This window comes from Lampris incognitus, chromosome 3, assembly GCF_029633865.1.
Source record: "Lampris incognitus isolate fLamInc1 chromosome 3, fLamInc1.hap2, whole genome shotgun sequence".
NCBI classification, from domain to species: Eukaryota; Metazoa; Chordata; class Actinopteri; order Lampriformes; family Lampridae; genus Lampris; species Lampris incognitus.
The window spans coordinates 116,992,903-117,011,470 of NC_079213.1; the positions used below are offsets into that span (position 1 = coordinate 116,992,903).

Sequence of the window (18,568 nt, forward strand, 5' to 3'; positions counted from 1 at the left end):
TGGGTCTTCCTAGAATCCTAGCGCCTGGATGCTACACGGGACGTGTGGAGGCATGGTAGAGGCATTTCACGCATGCTCAGTTGACCGTTCTCTACTCCATTTCCGTTCTCTGCATCGATGGGAACTAGCCTCTACCAAAAAGCAGCCAGAGTAAGTCATGTGACCTGACAACGTGACCAACAAGCAGCCAGAGTAAGTCATGTGACCTGACAATGTGACCAACAAGCAGCCAGAGTAAGTCATGTGACCTGACTTCTGCTGTGTGCTTCCTCTGCTCAGACACAACATGCTTTATAGAAACTTATACATACTAGCGTTGATGTTAAGAGGCTGTAGCAACCAGACATGATGTCTACATATCTGTCAACTGTTTGTATCACATTTCTAGAAATGTGAAAAGACTAAATAATAATAAAATAATAAAACTTTATTTATAGAACACTTTTCAAAACAAAGTTACAAAGTGCTTTATAAGACAACATAAAAAAGATCTCTGTCTCAGAATGGTTGTTTCTTTGCGCTGTGGTAGTGCAGTATAGATGGGATGTTCTGTGCACCATTCACGTTGATATATTTTGTTCTTATTTCTATGTCTTATTTTATCTTTTATTTCTATTTGTTTCTATTTTCTTATCTTGTATCTTATTAGTTTTTAGTTACTAGAGCCTGAGTGTCTGTAATAGAACCCAATTTCCCCTTGGGGATGAATAAAGTATTCTGATTCTGATTCCACTGGTTTCAGGAGGGAAAATATCCTGTAGGTTGTGATGGCTTCTAAGTTCAAGCTTCCAATTCTGCTTTCAGTAGCCCACAAAGCTTTCACACAGTTCAAACTCACTGGTTCTAGTTATGATATTTCATAATTACACAGGATATCCATTCCACAACTCACTGCTCCATCTGTCTGTCTGTCTGTCTGTCTGTCTGTCTGTCTTCTACTTCTGTGTGTGTGTGTGTGTGTGTGTGTGTGTGTGTGTGTGTGTGTCCTCTGATACTGCAGCAGGATATTGGCAGTAGAAATCCCGTGGACTTGGCCAAGCTGCTGAGTATCCAAGGTCAGATCAGCTGGTCTCAGCAAGCCGACAGCCTGTCTCTCTGTCTGTATTGGACGGGGGTCACCATCGCCTCCACCCTGGACATGGAACCTATCAGAGCCATCCCGATAATTCCCACTGCTCTGGCCCGAAATCTAACTGGTCTTTCCAGCCTAGCTCAGCCCATACACAGTGCCAATCGCCGGCGAGGGTGAGGAGATGCACGTCGATGGAGTATGGCTCGTTTTAAAGGAAAAGTGAACCCATAGTTAGACACAGCTAGGTGAAAGAACATGATGCTAAAGAGCTCCTACAACTAAGACCTCTGTCTCCAAAAGTCAATTTTTAAGCAGAATTGAGGATTTCATGGGCAGGTTATGTTGTTATTGTCATATTGTAAATCTTTAGAGGTTGGAGAACAGGGCCTTTATTTCTTTAATCTGAATGAATGCTTTTGATGATAGCTTATTTTCAAAATGTTTTTAGCTTTCTGACCATGGACCAGACCCGCAAGCTCCTCCTCCTCCTGGAGTCTGACCCCAAAGCCTCCAGCTTGCCACTAGTGGGCGTGTAAGTACAGCTGCTGATTTTATTTTGCATGGATAGATTCATTGTGAATGCAGGAGAAGGGTTCAGCTGCAGCCTGCAGTACTGGTACAAGACACACCCACTGCAATCACTTGCCCGAACCTTAATCTTCTAAACTTCACCTTAGTGGGGGGGGGCATTTCTTGTACTGTAAAGTGGGCGTTTGTTGATCTGGCAAGGGCGTTTCTTGTACTGATGTGGACACGTGTTGCACTGTGGGGGCATGTGTGTACTAGCTGCAGGCTGCAGATAGATACACTTGGAATGCAGGGCTTCCAGCACTCTGCCGGATTTCCAGCCTACGGTCGTTTTAGATTAAAAAAAATGTTCTCCGTTTTAAAAAAAATCATAAAATGTTCTCGGTTGAAAAAAATTCATAAAATGTTATCGGTTAAAAAAAAACAGTTTCACTAAGCGACAGCCATTCAGTGTGCTTTCATTTTGTTTGTTTTCGATGAATTTTATCCAATCATGTTCAACAGTGCAATGCAGTATTTCACAATGAGTTACAACAACTTTTTACAACCAGTGACAGATGGTATGTGAGTTACAACAACATGTTACAACCAGTGACAGATGGTATGTGAGTTACAACAACATGTTACAACCAGTGACAGATGGTATGTGAGTTACAACAACATGTTACAACCAGTGACAGATGGTATGTGAGTTACAACAACATGTTACAACCAGTGACAGATGGTATGTGAGTTACAGCAACTTTTTACAACCAGTGACAGATGGTCTGTGAGTTACAGCAACTTTTTACAACCAGTGACAGATGGTATGTGAGTTACAACCAATGACAGATGGTCTGTGAGTTACAGCAACTTTTTACAACCAGTGACATGGTATGTGAGTTAGAACAACTTTTTACAACCAGTGACAGATGGTATGTGAGTTACAGCAACTTTTTACAACCAGTGACAGATGATATGTGAGGTACAACAACTTTTTACAACCAGTGACAGATGGTCTGTGAGTTACAGCAACTTTTTACAACCAGTGACATGGTATGTGAGTTACAACAACTTTTTACAACCAGTGACAGGTGGTATGTGAGTTACAGCAACTTTTTACAACCAGTGACAGATGATATGTGAGTTACAGCAACTTTTTACAACTAGTGACAGATGGTATGTGAGTTACAACAACTTTTTACAACCAGTGACAGATGGTATGTGAGTTACAACAACTTTTTACAACCAGTGACAGATGGTATGTGAGTTACAACTTTTTACGACAATGACAGATGGTATGTGAGTTACAGCAACTTTTTACAACCAGTGACATGGAATGTGAGTTACAACAACTTTTAACAACCAGTGACAGATGGTTGGTGAGTTACAACTTTTTACAACCAGTGACAGATGGTATGTAAGTTACAACAACTTTTTACAACCGGTGAGCAGTGAGCTTTGTCAGTTGCTGTCTAGAATCCTGTGCACAGGATTTGAAGTCCGCTGAACTATGGAAGCAAAGTGCGTCAGAGCTGGTGAAGACTTGGTTAACAGAGGTGTCAGAAATAAAGTTGATGGGCTAGATTAGAGGAAACAGGTTGACATGGGGAATGGCTTGCAACTTGGTGTCACAAACTTGGAGAACCCGGTTCTTCTTTCTGAACCGTGTTGGAAAAAGCTCCTGTATGGCAGTACTGGTAAAAAGGTGCTCTTTCACCACCAGCCAGAGAGCATGCTGTGTGTGCACTACTTATATATATATATATATATATATACTATACACACACACACACACATATATATATACACTACCGTTCAAAAGTTTGGGATCACATTGAAATGTCCATATTTTTGAAGGAAAAGCACTGTACTGTTCAATGAAGATAACTTTAAACTAGTCTTAACTTTAAAGAAATACACTCTATACATTGCTAATGTGGTAAATGACTATTCTAGCTGCAAATGTCTGGTTTTTGGTGCAATATCTACATAGGTGTATAGAGGCCCATTTCAAGCAACTATCACTCCAGTGTTCTAATGGTACAATGTGTTTGCTCATTGGCTCAGAAGGCTAATTGATGATTAGAAAACCCTTGTGCAATCATGTTCACACATCTGAAAACAGTTTAGCTCGTTACAGAAGCTACAAAACTGACCTTCCTTTGAGCAGATTGAGTTTCTGGAGCATCACATTTGTGGGGTCAATTAAACGCTCAAAATGGCCAGAAAAAGAGAACTTTCATCTGAAACTCGACAGTCTATTCTTGTTCTTAGAAATGAAGGCTATTCCATGCGAGAAATTGCTAAGAAATTGAAGATTTCCTGCACCGGTGTGTACTACTCCCTTCAGAGGACAGCACAAACAGGCTCTAACCAGAGTAGAAAAAGAAGTGGGTGGCCGCATTGCACAACTGAGCAAGAAGATAAGTACATTAGAGTCTCTAGTTTGAGAAACGGACGCCTCACAGGTCCCCAACTGGCATCTTCATTAAATAGTACCCGCAAAACACCAGTGTCAACATCTACAGTGAAGAGGCGGCTGCGGGATTCTGGGCTTCAGGGCAGAGTGGCAAAGAAAAAGCCATATCTGAGACTGACCAATAAAAGAAAAAGATTAAGATGGGCAAAAGAACACAGACATTGGACAGAGGTAGACTGGAAAAAAGTGTTGTGGACGGATGAATCCAAGTTTGAGGTGTTTGGATCACAAAGAAGAACGTTTGTGAGACGCAGAACAAATGAAAAGATGCTGGAAGAATGCCTGACGCCATCTGTTAAGCATGGTGGAGGTAATGTGATGGTCTGGGGTTGCTTTGGTGCTGGTAAGGTGGGAGATTTGTACAGGGTAAAAGGGATTCTGAATAAGGAAGGCTATCACTCCATTTTGCAACACCATGCCATACCCAGTGGACAGCGCTTGATTGGAGCCAATTTCATCCTACAACAGGACAATGACCCTAAACACACCTCCAAATTGTGCAAGAACTATTTAGAGCAGAAGCAGGCAGCTGGTATTCTATCGGTAATGGAGTGGCCAGCGCAGTCACCAGATCTGAACCCCATTGAGCTGTTGTGGGAGCAGCTTGACCGTATGGTACGCAAGAAGTGCCCATCCAACCAATCCAACTTGTGGGAGCTGCTTCTGGAAGCGTGGGGTGCAATTTCTCCAGATTACCTCAACAAATTAACAGCTAGAATGCCAAAGGTCTGCAATGCTGTAATTGCTGCAAATGGAGGATTCTTTGACGAAAGCAAAGTTTGATGTAAAAAAAATCTTATTTCAAATACAAATCATTATTTCTAACCTTGTCAATGTCTTGACTCTATTTTCTATTCATTTCACAACATATGGTGGTGAATAAGTGTGACTTTTCATGGAAAACACAAAATTGTTTGGGTGATCCCAAACTTTTGAACGGTAGTGTATATACACATATATTATACGCACACATATATGTGTCCAAAGGAATTGAATCAACTGCAACTGGACTTGGTTATATGTCCGTGAAGACGTTTCGCCTCATCCAACTTTTCCATGACAGTTCGTGCCTTTCTGATTAGACCAAGCTAGTCTGACTAGCTGGTGATGAGACTCAGACATTTAGCCTCTTTGGAGTCATTATCGGAGCTATTGATGTCAATGGCTCTTTTATGTTCCGAAGTTTAGCAATGACAGTCGTTGGAGGTGTTAGTTTCGACTTCGTTAGTGCTCCATTCAGTGGTCATGAGAGTTGTTGGAGCCGTTAGTGACCGACTGTTGTTCTTGGAGGCTAAGCTTCTTGAGTCTCCTGGGTAGAGATGAAAGGACGGCATTGTAAGTGGGAGATAGGTGGTGTCGCAGACCTCCTCCTCTGTTGAGGGATGGTTTTTCCAGTTTCGCATAGATGGCTTCCTTCACCCCTCTTTCAAACCATCTATCTTCCCTGTCGAAAATGTGTACGTTGCTGTCCTCAAAGGAGCACTAACGAAGTCGGAACTAACACCTCTAACGACTGTCGTTGCTAAACATCGCAACACAAAAGAGCCATTGACATCTATAGCTCTGGTAACGACTCCAAAGAGGCTAAATATCTGAGTCTCATCACCAGCCAGTCAGACTAGCTTGGTCTAGTCAGAAAGGCACGAACTGATGAAGCCTCTTGGATGAGAGGCGAAACGTCTTCACGGATATATACCAAGTCCAGTTGCACTTGATTCAACTCCTTTGGATAACCATGACCTGGATGAACGAGAACATTCACAGACACATATATGTGTGTATGTATGTATATATGTATGTGAGTGCGTGTGTGTATATATATATATATATATATGTGTGTGTGTATGTATGTATATATATATATGTGTGTATATATATATATGTGTGTGTGTGTGTGTGTGTATATATATATATATATATATATATATATATATATATATATATATATATATATATATATATATACAGGTGCATCTCAAAAAATTAGAATATTGTGGAAAAGTTCATTATTTTCCGTAATTTAATTCAAAAAGTGAAACTGTCATATATTCTAGATTCATTCCACATTAAGTGAAATATGTCAAGCCTTTTTTGTTTTAATCTTGATGATTACGGCTTACAGCTCATGAAAATAAAAAATCCAGTATCTCAAAATATTAGAATATTACATAAGACCAATCAAAAAAAGGATTTATAATACAGAAATGTTGACCTGAAAAGTATGTTCACTCAATACTTGGTCGGGGCTCCTTTTGCACAAATTACTGCATCAATGTGGCGTGGCATGGAGGCAGTCAGCCTGTGGCCTTGCTGAGGTGTTATGGAAGCCCAGGTTGCTTTGATAGCGGCCTTCAGCTCGTCTGCATTGTTGAGTCTGGTGTCTCTCATCTTCCTCTTGACAATACCCCATAAGCCACCGAAGGTCATTGCTGAAAGGGCTGGCTGTTCGCAGAATGCTGTATCAAGCATATCCATGGAAAGTTGACTGGAAGGGAAAAGTGTGGTAGGAAAAGGTGCACAAGCAACAGGGATGACCGCAGCCTTGAGAGGATTGTCAAGCAAGGCCGATTCAAGAACTTGGGGGAGCCTCACAAGGAGTGGACTGAGGCTGGAGTCAGTGCATCAAGAGCCACCGCGCACAGACGTGCTGAGGACAGGCAGTTAAAATAAAAAATAAAAAAACTAATAAATGTCACGTGTATCATCTAATGGGGGGGGGGAATAATAAAGACATTTTAGTTACAAAGGAGATATGTTTCCGGTGTCTACAGCTGGTGGCCAATTCGTTTCTATTATTCAAGGTGGACATGTCAGGTCTGCAAATGATAAAATATTTTTCTGCCAAGCGCAGGTCACATCTTTTACCTCTAACTGAATATGCATTACTCTTTGTAAGGGTTTTCCATGAGACAGAATAACTGATATTCTTGTCCACCACTGACTAAATGTGGCGGCTTAAGGCCGTTGTATGTCTTGCATGTTCATGTCTGAAGCTACTCATGTGGGCGTTAAACCTCATTTTAAAAGGTCCTCTGTTAGTCCCACACAAGTGTCCACATTGCAGTTGTCTTCTCTTGTCACCGATGCCTGGTAGATGACTCCTTCTATCTGGCATTTTCCTTCAAGAGGACACGATGCCTTAGCACGGCATTTGCAGTTGGAGGTGTTTGGTTGCGGTGAGGGGGTCTGTTCTCTTGTCACTGATGCCTGGTAGACAACTGCTATGTGGACACTTATGTGGGACCAACAGAGGACCTTTTAAAATTAAGTTTAACGCACATATGAGTAGCTTCGGCGCTGTGTCCGCCATTATCGTAGCTTCCTCTTGAATGTGGGTTCACGATCTGGATCTGGCACCTGGTCACTACGTTTTTATAGAGTCCTGCTGCCCAAAGGTTAACGCCCAGAAACCTCCCGCTCACAGCAAAATAAGAACATCCAGACAGGACAGGGTCTGTGCAGATCCAGACACCGCCAGACATGTCTAGTGGCTCATAAGTGATGACTTAGAGGTGTTATATCATGCTATTAGTCTATACATTGTTTTTTTAGTAATAGCCTGCTCCCTCTACCTTACGTCCTGTGACTGGCTCTTTTCCCTGTTTAACAGGTGGCTGAGTGGACTAACCCACATCACCAACCCCCAGGTGTGGGCATGGTGTCTTCACTTTCTCTTTAGCGCCTCTCTTCATGATAGGTGAGTGACAGCAGTCATGTTGGCTCCAGCTCTTGATATTCACCCCAGCTGATTGTTATGGAAACAGTGTGACTGTCCCGCCACCTGGTTTTCCCATTACTGGACCAAAACCAGGTTAAAACTGTTACTTCCCAGTTACGAGCAGAAAGACTACATGTTGGAGTCTCCCAGAAGCTGGGTGAGCGTGACAGAGAAAGTCCACTAAGAGTATGTGGAGAGTTGATGTGTTTTTTAGATCAGTGTAGTCAGTTGAAGTGTTTGAGTCTTACACCAGGTTGGTTCTGTCACTGTGGCAGCTGTTTGTCTGTTGATTGTGGTTCAAAAGGATGATATGGTGTGCTGATTCTGTTTTTCAGAGTGCTGTCAGACAGAGGCTGGTTCCTAGTGGTGTTGTTCTCTCTGACCCACAGCCAGGCTCAGTTCTACCAGTGCCAAATGAGCAACAAGGACACTGGTCAGCATGACATGGATTACCAGCTGCTAACCGGTTCTCAGACTGTCACGCTTTACCAGGTCAGTTATTCCCACTGCATCATCGTTTCATCCTGTTGACACACAATAATGACTCATTCCTTCAGTATATCAGTGTAACTGGGGGAAATGCATTGGTTATTATCTGACCCACTGACTTTAGAACAATATGAAACCAAGCCATTATCACAGCAACACAGGCTCAGCAGGGAGTGCCACACTCTTCACTACCCTGGCTCTGTGTATTTCACATCAGTGAAACTATTTGAATATATATATATATATATATATATATAGGGGCATGGGAGTTTGACCAGCCAGTCTACATGTGTTTTGTGGACTTGGAGAAGGCCTACGACTGTGTACCCCGGGGCACTCTGTGGGGGGTACTGCTGGAGTATGGGGTACCAGGGCAGTTGCTACAAGCAATCCAGTCCTTGTATAACCAAAGTGAGGGCTGTTTCCGCATTCTTGCCACAAGGTCAAATATGTTTTCGGTGGATGTCGGACTCCGCCAAGGTCGTTCCTTGTCTCCGATTCTGTTTGTGATATTCATGGACAGGATCTCAAGGCGCAGCCAAGGTGAGGAGTATGTCTGTTTTGGGAACCTCAGAATTGCATCTCTGCTCTTTGCAGATGATGTGGCTTTGTTGGCTCCATCAGAACGCGACCTCTGATGCGCACTGGGGCGGTTTGCAGCTGAGTGTGAAATGGCTGGGATGACAATCAGCACCTCCAAGTCTGAGGCCATGGTTCTCTACCGGAAAATGGTGGATTGCTCCCTCCACGTTGGGGATGAGTTGTTGCCTCAAGTGAAGGCGTTCAAGTATCTCGGGGTCTTGTTCACGAGTGGCGCAGGAGATTGACGGGGATTGGTGCAGCATCAGCAGTAATGCGGACATTGTACCAGACCGTTGTGGTGAAGAAGGAGTTGAGCTGGAAGGCAAAGCTCTCAATTTATCAGTCAATCTTCCTTCCAACTCTCACCTATGGTCATGAGCTTTGGGTAGTGACCGAAAGGGTGAGATCGTGGATACAAGCGGCTGAAATGAGTTTCCTCCATAGGGTGTCTGGGCTCAGCTTTAGAGATAGGGTGAGGAGCTCGGACACCTGGAGGGAGCTCGGAGTAGAGCCGCTGCTCCTTCGCATCGAAAGGAGCCAGTTAAGGTGGTTCAGGCATCTGATTAGGATGCCTCCTGGGCGTACTGGGCACGGCCAACTGGGAGGAGACCCCGGGCTAGACCTAGAACTCGCTGGAGGGACTACATGTCCAATCTGGCCTGGGAACGCGTTGGGATCCCCCAGGAGCAGCTGGAGGGCGGTGCTGGGGAGAGGGATGTCTGGAGTGCTCTACTTGGCTTGCTGCTATCGCAACCCGACCCCGGAAAAGCGTCTGAAGAAGATGAGATGATATATATATATATATATATACACTCACTGGCCACTTTATTAGGTACACCTTGCTAGTACCAGGTTGGACCCCCTTTTGCCTTCAGAACCGCCTTAATCCTTCGTGGCATAGATTCAACAAGGTACTGGAAACATTCCTCAGAGAAATTTGGTCCATATTGACATGATAGCATCACGCAGTTGCTGCAGATTTGTCGGCTGCACATCCATGATGCGAATCTCCCGGTCCACCACATCCCAAAGGTGCTCTATTGGATTGAGATCTGGTGACTGTGGAGGCCATTTGAGTACGGTGAACTCATTGTCATGTTCAGGAAACCAGTCTGAGATGATTCGAGCTTTATGACATGGCGCATTATCCTGCTGGAAGTAGCCATCAGAAGATGGGAACACTGTGGTCATAAAGGGATGGACATGGTCAGCAACAATACTCAGGTAGGCTGTGGCGTTGTCACGATGCTCAATTGGTACTAAGGGGCCCAAAGTGTGCCAGGAAAATATCCCCCACACCATTACACCACCACCACCAGCCTGGACTGTTGATACAAGGCAGGATGGATCCATGCTTTCATGTTGTTGACGCCAAATTCTGACCCTACCATCCGAATGTCGCAGCAGAAATCGAGACTCATCAGACCAGGCAACGTTTTTCCAGTCTTCTATTGTCCAATTTTGGTGAGCCTGTGCGAATTGTAGCCTCAGTTTCCTGTTCTTAGCTGACAGGAGTAGCACCCGGTGTGGTCTTCTGCCGCTGTAGCCCATCTGCCTCAAGGTTCGACGTGTTGTGCGTTCAGAGATGCTCTTCTGCATACCTCGGTTGTAATGAGTGGTTATTTGAGTTACTGTTGCCTTTCTATCAGCTCGAACCAGTCTGGCCATTCTCCTCTGACCTCTGGCATCAACAAGGCATTTTCACCCACAGAACTGCCGCTCACTGGATATTTTCTCTTTTTTGGACCATTCTCTGTAAACCCTAGAGATGGTTGTGCGTGAAAATCCCGGTAGATCAGCAGTTTCTGAAATACTCAGACCAGCCCGTCTGGCACCAACAACCATGCCACGTTCAAAGTCACTTAAATCACCTTTCTTCCCCATTCTGATGCTCGGTTTGAACTGCAGCAGATCGTCTTGACCATGTCTACATGCCTAAATGCATTGAGTTGCTGCCATGTGATTGGCTGATTAGAAATTTGCATTAACGAGCAGTTGGACAGGTGTGCCTAATGAAGTGGCCGGTGAGTGTATATATATGTACAAACCCCAATTCCAATGAAGTTGGGACGTTGTGTAAAACATGAATAAAAACAGAATACAGTGATTTGCAAATCCTTTTCGACCTATATTCAATTGTATACACTACAAAGACAAGATATTTAATGTTCACACTGATAAACTTTATTGTTTTGTTTTTTTTTTGGTTTTTTTTTTGTTGCAAATATTCACTCATTTTGAATTTGATGCCTGCAACACGTCCCAAAGAAGCTGGGACAGGGGCATGTTCACCACTGTGTTCCATCACCTTTCCTTTTAACAACACTCAATAAGCGTTGGGGAACTGAGGACACTAATTGTTGAAGCTTTGTAGGTGGAATTCTTTCCTATTCTTGCTTGATGTACGACTTCAGTTGCTCAGCAGTCCGGGGTCTCCGTTGTCGTATTTTGTGCTTCATAATGCGCCACACATTTTTAATGGGAGACAGGTCTGGACTGCAGGCAGGCCAGTCCAGTACCCGCACTCTTTTACTACGAAGCCCCGCTGTTGGAACACGTGCAGAATGTGGCTTGGCATTGTCTTGCTGAAATAAGCAGGGACGTCCCTGAAAAAGACGTCGCTTGGATGGCAGCATATGTTGCTCCAAAACCTGTATGTACCTCCAGCATTAATGGTGCCTTCCCAGATGTGCAAGTTACCCATGATGCCATGGGCACTAACACACCCCCATACCAACACAGATGCTGGCTTTTGGACTTTGTGCTGATAACAGTCTGGATGATCCTTTTCCTCTTTAGCCCGGAGGACACGACGTCCATGATTTCCAAAAACAATGTGGACTCGTCAGACCACAGCACACTTGTCCACTTTGCGTCAGTCCATCTCAGATGAGCTCGGGCCCAGAGAAGCCAGCGGTGTTTCTGGGTGGTGTTGATATATGGCTTTGGCTTTGCATGGTAGAGTTTTAACTTGCACTTGTAGATGTAGCGACGAACTGTGTTAACTGACGATGGTTTTCCCAAGTGTTCCTGAGCCCACGTGGTCATATCCTTTCCACAATGATGTCGGTTTTTAATGCAGTGCCGCCTGAGGGGTCGAAGGTCACGGCCATTCAGTGTTGGTTTTCGGCCTTGCCGCTTATGTGCAGAGATTTCTCCGGATTCTCTGAATCTTGTGATGATATTATGGACTGGAGATGATGAAATCCCTAAATTGCTTGCAGTTGTACGTTGAGAAACGTTGTTCTTAAACTGTCGGACTATTTGCTCACGCAGTTGTTCACAAAGTGGTGCGCCTCGCCCCATCCTTGCTTGTGAATGACCGAGCCTTTCGGGGATGCTCCTTTTATACCCAATCATGACACTCACCTGTTTCCAATTAACCTGTTCACCTGTGGAATGTTCCACACAGGTGTTTTTTGAGCATTCCTCAACGTTTCCAGTCTTTGTTGCCCCTGTCCCAGCTTCTTTGGAACGTGTTGCAGGCATCAAATTCAAAATGAGTGAATATTTGCAAAAAACAATAAAGTTTATCAGTTTGAACATTAAATATCTTGTCTTTGTAGTGTATTCAATTGAATATAGGTAGAAAAGGATTTGCAAATCATTGTGTTCTGTTTTTATTCACGTTTCACACAACATCCCAACTTCATTGGAATTGGGGTTTGTATGTATATATATATATATATATATATATATATATATATATATATATATATATATATATATATATATATATATATATATATATATATACACTACCGTTCAAAAGTTTGGGATCACCCAAACAATTTTGTGTTTTCCATGAAAAGTCACACTTATTCACCACCATATGTTGTGAAATGAATAGAAAATAGAGTCAAGACATTGACAAGGTTAGAAATAATGATTTGTATTTGAAATAAGATTTTTTTTACATCAAACTTTGCTTTCGTCAAAGAATCCTCCATTTGCAGCAATTACAGCATTGCAGACCTTTGGCATTCTAGCTGTTAATTTGTTGAGGTAATCTGGAGAAATTGCACCCCACGCTTCCAGAAGCAGCTCCCACAAGTTGGATTGGTTGGATGGGCACTTCTTTGAGCAGATTGAGTTTCTGGAGCATCACATTTGTGGGGTCAATTAAACGCTCAAAATGGCCAGAAAAAGAGAACTTTCATCTGAAACTCGACAGTCTATTCTTGTTCTTAGAAATGAAGGCTATTCCATGCGAGAAATTGCTAAGAAATTTAAGATTTCCTACACCGGTGTGTACTACTCCCTTCAGAGGACAGCACAAACAGGCTCTAACCAGAGTAGAAAAAGAAGTGGGAGGCCGCGTTGCACAACTGAGCAAGAAGATAAGTACATTAGAGTCTCTAGTTTGAGAAACAGACGCCTCACAGGTCCCCAACTGGCATCTTCATTAAATAGTACCTGTTAGAGCCTGTTTGTGCTGTCCTCTGAAGGGAGTAGTACACACCGGTGTAGGAAATCTTCAATTTCTTAGCAATTTCTCGCATGGAATAGCCTTCATTTCTAAGAACAAGAATAGACTGTCGAGTTTCAGATGAAAGTTCTCTTTTTCTGGCCATTTTGAGCGTTTAATTGACCCCACAAATGTGATGCTCCAGAAACTCAATCTGCTCAAAGAAGTGCCCATCCAACCAATCCAACTTGTGGGAGCTGCTTCTGGAAGCGTGGGGTGCAATTTCTCCAGATTACCTCAACAAATTAACAGCTAGAATGCCAAAGGTCTGCAATGCTGTAATTGCTGCAAATGGAGGATTCTTTGACGAAAGCAAAGTTTGATGTAAAAAAAATCTTATTTCAAATACAAATCATTATTTCTAACCTTGTCAATGTCTTGACTCTATTTTCTATTCATTTCACAACATATGGTGGTGAATAAGTGTGACTTTTCATGGAAAACACGAAATTGTTTGGGTGATCCCAAACTTTTGAACGGTAGTGTATATATAGATGTAGGGGAAAAAACGTAATGCATAGCAGTACAAGCTTGTTTCGTGCATCGCTATACACACACACACACACACACACACACACACACACACACACACACACACACACACCTGGCAGCCATACCAACATGTATCCTGGTTCTACCAAATGATGGAAGCTAAGCAGGTATGGGCTTGGCTGGGAAACCTCCTGGGAAAACTGAGTTGCTGCTGGATGTGGTGTTGGTGGGCCAGTAGGGGGCAGTCTTCCCTCTGTTCCTAATAAAAACAACAAATATCAAATCCCAGTGTCCCAGTGCAGTTCTTCAGATGAGACGTTAAACCGAGGTCCTGACTCACTGTGGTCATTAAAGATCCCAGGGCACTTATCACAAAAAGTAGGGGGTCCCCGGTGTCCTGGCAGAATTCCCAACCTTTCTCTCTCCATCTTGCCACCTTATCATCCCCCCATGTAACTGGCTCAATGAGTCCTCCCTCTCCACCTCAAGCTGATGTGTGGTGAGCGTTCTGGTGCAACATGGCTGCCGTGCATCACCCAGGTGGTGCTACACATTGGTGGTGGTTGAAGTGAGTTACCCCCTTCAATGTGAAGTGCTTTGGGTGTCTAGAAAAGCGCTGTATAAATGTGATGGTTGTTATTATTACAGTAAGCAAGGGGTGTGAAACATATGTGGTGTTTCTCAGCAGCATGTGGAGGTACCAGGGGAGCAATCTCTCCAGTGTGAGCTGACCACTGAGGTCTCCAACCAGCAGAGGGAACTTTTCAGAGAGCTGCTGGATCAGAATTCACTCCTCAGGTAAGCGTGAACCCACAAATCTATGGTTGGTGTTTTCCACTAACCAGGAAAGGTGTCTCGCATCTCTGAACACAGACAAAAGAGACCAGGCACAGAAGGTAATAGGCAAGCTTAACACAAGAAAGATCTAGAATAACCACAGACTTACACCTGTTTGATCTTCAGTCTTTCTTTTCCCACAGTGCCCCCCCTCCAGCCCGCCTCCTCTCTGCCAATGACCAGGACTCTGGCATGGAGGATGGAGATTTGTCTCCTCGACCTTCCCCCAAACCTCATCCCCCTGCCCAACAGGTCTGTCTCTCACTCGCTCGCTCGCTCACTCACTCCCTCTCTCCCTCTCTCTCTCTCTCTCTCTCTCTCTCTCTCTCTCTCTCTCTCTGTCTGTGTTTTCCTGTCTCTGTGTCTCCCTAAATATGTATCCCTTTAACTCTAATTACATAAATTGTCTTTCATATCTATGTGGGTTGTAAAGTTGTTGAATAAGCTGACTGGAATTCCATGTTTTGTTTTAAAAATCCTCAATGACAAACAGTGTGAGTGTTTGCTTGTGGTGGGGAAGTTTACATGTCAACGAAAAGACGTGTAATTCTTATACACCCTTCTGCTTATCTCTACCAGGCAGTAGCACTGGTTTTGCTCTGTGATGCTTGTTTAGATGCACTCATGACCTCTGATGACTAGTAGTTCTCCTGATCGCCTACGTTAAATGATTCACTTATTGTAAGTCGCTTCGGATAAAGTGTCGGCTAAATGACTGGAATGTAATGCAATGTAATATAAACTTAAGAGAGACATGGTCAAGCTTGAATAGCTAAATTTAAAAAGTGAAAATATTACCTGAAAAACTAAACGGAAAACACATGTTGCTAATCTAACAAACGTAACAAGGCCTCTAACACGTGACCTGTAAAGAAAAAACTGAAAATAAATATTGAAACAGTCCCAAACAACGACTGCAACTTAAAACTACTGGAACGACCGCGCCGCAGGTTTTACACTCTGTATTGTGTCAAGATAAACACCCAGCTGAGATATTAATGCATTACATATGTTAGTGTGTCTGTTGTGAAACTAACTGACCAAAATTAACACTTTAACAACTTTAATACTATTTTTCAAACAATTTAAAATGGCCACTGTCCAACGCCTGTGCATACTGCACCGCCTTGGTGGTAGTCAGGGTGCGTCCGTAACGCGTCTGTAACCAGACATGTTGGACATCATTACATCAAGTTTATTGGTCTGCACTGGAGGACGCTAGTGTGTTTCTAGGACACAGAAGGAAATGACGCCACCAACACACGTCATAAATACTGACATGACCACACCACCACGCGCACATTACGAGACGGTCATGCTGACCGCTCGTGGTCATTTTAGGTAGATCTTAGCGGTTTTCTTTGTTGTTTTAAAATGACTGGACCGAGACCTTTTCCAAATTCACGCCGAAGCTTTTACTTATCCCACATGCCAGATTCCGTGTTCGCACCTCCCCACCTCTAACCTCTGCACGTCACTAACCTGCAACTTAACATCTAGGATTCTGGGTAACGCAGTTCCTAACAGGCACATAACAACACAATATCTTTTTTGTGTGCAATTGATCTAAAACTCAGGGAACAGCAGGTCTGTATCCTTTCCCCCCCACAAAGTTATTAAACTTTGAAATTCCAAAACGGTCATAATCGATTTGTTGTGTTCCCCATCTTGGTTGGCACCGACGGACTGACTGTCTTAACCGGCGCGTCGTTGCTTTTGAGATATCCAAAACCACTTCCATAAAACTGACGTCGTGTTACCTTTTTTTTTGTTTGTCAACAATTTCATCAGCAATGGAAGATGATACGACTTTACTTTCAGCGTTGCTTTCGTGCCCCAGTTCCGCTCATTTTTCCCTTTGCCGCTCTCACGTCCCCTTTCTTCACAGGTAGCTCAAACAATGCTTTGGGTGGGAAATAGGCTGCAACCCAAAAACTGCACTGACTGGCTGTTGTCGTGTTTATTTCTGATGTGTGATGCGCTGTTAGATCCATATCGAGTAAAAATGTCAAAAATGTACCGTTATTAACGTAAATTGGCGATAGCGTATGAAGATCGTTTTATTGCCCAGCCCTAATTCAAAACCTTTGAAAAACGTTTGTGCTCACTACCACCGCTCCCTCTCTTCATTCACTCTCTACCTCGCTCGACTAATGCTAACCTCTGTCACTGTCCAATCTGAGTCAACCATGCACATGTGCGACTCCCATCTACGGTTGACTCAGATCAGGTAGCGATGGTGTCACAAAACCAAAACATTATGTATTCAGGTGTTAGTCTTGAAAGTAAACGAGAAGTCGATGGTATTTCGCAAGCCAGCAAGTTATTCACCGCTGATCTCAGCACAGGAGAACTGAAGCAACACTGCCTCACCTCTTCACCTAGGTCGTCTGTCAGGACGCCCCAATAGGGTTTCAGTTGCGTATGTTTGTTTAAAGCATGGGGCGCTACTCCACATGCAGTTCTATGGTTCTCCACTAACTGGAGATTTTGTGCCTTCCCATTGTCAAAATGTATTGATCATCTGCAAAGCTATGATGTCCCTCAGTCCATAACATCCATCTATCAATGAATGCGCCCAGGACTACTGCTACCCATAGGAGTAGCAGGATTTATTATCCAGGTTTACTCCTCTAGATCCACTGTGTTCTGCTCTGTTGTGTCCTGACAACGTTAACAGAATTACTGAGAGGAGGGTGTGGCTCGTCACCACGCATGGACAGTCAGCCATCATGGAGAGACTATATTTTGCACTTCACATGATGCTGGGCTGTATGAGACCAGTCTAGGATGCCACGAAAGGCCATCTAGGAACCCCTTAACCCCAAAACACTGGACTGAACACTTGATAAACCAACAATAATTCACCTTATTCACCTCACCACCACGTGGAAGTGTCATAGTCTCCAGTGTTAAAACTCTGCTATAAAAATACAATTTCAAGAGTAGGGTTAATCACAGTCACAGCTGAAATCATCTCACTAGCTACAATAAAATGTTCTCATGGCTGAGCTATGTTTTCTGACCACTTTTATTGCTTTAGAATGAATGAACGTCAGTCAGCAGAGCAGCTGGTCGCCTTCATTCATTTCATGTCATGAAAACTGACAGTTAAACATCATTTGAAGTCTTTTAGTAAGGCCTTTGAAATGATGATAGCCAAATCTCTGTCATTTCATGTCAGACTTGGTTTCCTTCGTACGAGGGTCTGCCTAGGAGGCTGCACATCCACAGACTGACAGGCAAAATGTTTTTCTTAGGTATATATTTTTAGCTCGAGTGCTGCATAAGTAGATTTTTTTAGCTCGAGTGTTGTATATTAACAACTTTTTTTCCATATTTCCCTTTTCAATTGACTTGGGCACTACGCAAAAGTCTTACTGAGTGAACTCCTCTAGTTTATTTTAGTTTTTGATGATATTGCAGTCTCACACATTCACGCCTGAGAGATGTTTATTGATTTAAAGATATCCCGTTTTTAAATAAATAGATGAAAACATCTGCTTAAAAATTTAATTTTTGCTGATGTGAAGCTACAGTCCTTGAGATCATGATTTTGTTTTTAACTGTGTGCTATGTAGGTGATGGTGAGGTGAGTGTGGGCTGAGCTTCCTTCCAAATGAACGAGAGTCAGCAGGGCTGTTGTGTCAGAAACACACACAAAACCTGGTAGAACCTGAGTTGTACTTATTGATGTAGTACTATGTGTTGGTGAAGGTCTTCTACCAGCTTGTTCTGTCATATCTGCTGGTTAGACACAACACCTTCACCACTTCTTCAAAGTCATTTGGCTGCTATGAAGATGGAAAACACTATGCACCCTGTTGTCTTGCTTGCAAGGTCCTACTAGACGCCAACCATCCACATCACACGTTGCAGAATAATTCATGATTTTTATATCATGAGTTAGCTATTGTTTTA

General features: G+C 43.3%; 1 protein-coding gene across 1 annotated transcript in view; it reads left to right on the top strand.

The window, feature by feature from the left end:
• The window catches only part of stil (STIL centriolar assembly protein), a 53,380-nt gene that overhangs the window by 9,089 nt on the left and 25,723 nt on the right, over positions 1–18,568 (top strand). Inside the window, exons 5-10 of the mRNA XM_056276945.1 lie at positions 1,001–1,245; positions 1,521–1,604; positions 7,672–7,758; positions 8,115–8,271; positions 14,499–14,608; positions 14,791–14,899. Of these exons, the coding sequence (XP_056132920.1) occupies positions 1,001–1,245; positions 1,521–1,604; positions 7,672–7,758; positions 8,115–8,271; positions 14,499–14,608; positions 14,791–14,899 (792 nt within the window). The remainder of the gene's footprint in view (positions 1–1,000; positions 1,246–1,520; positions 1,605–7,671; positions 7,759–8,114; positions 8,272–14,498; positions 14,609–14,790; positions 14,900–18,568) is intronic.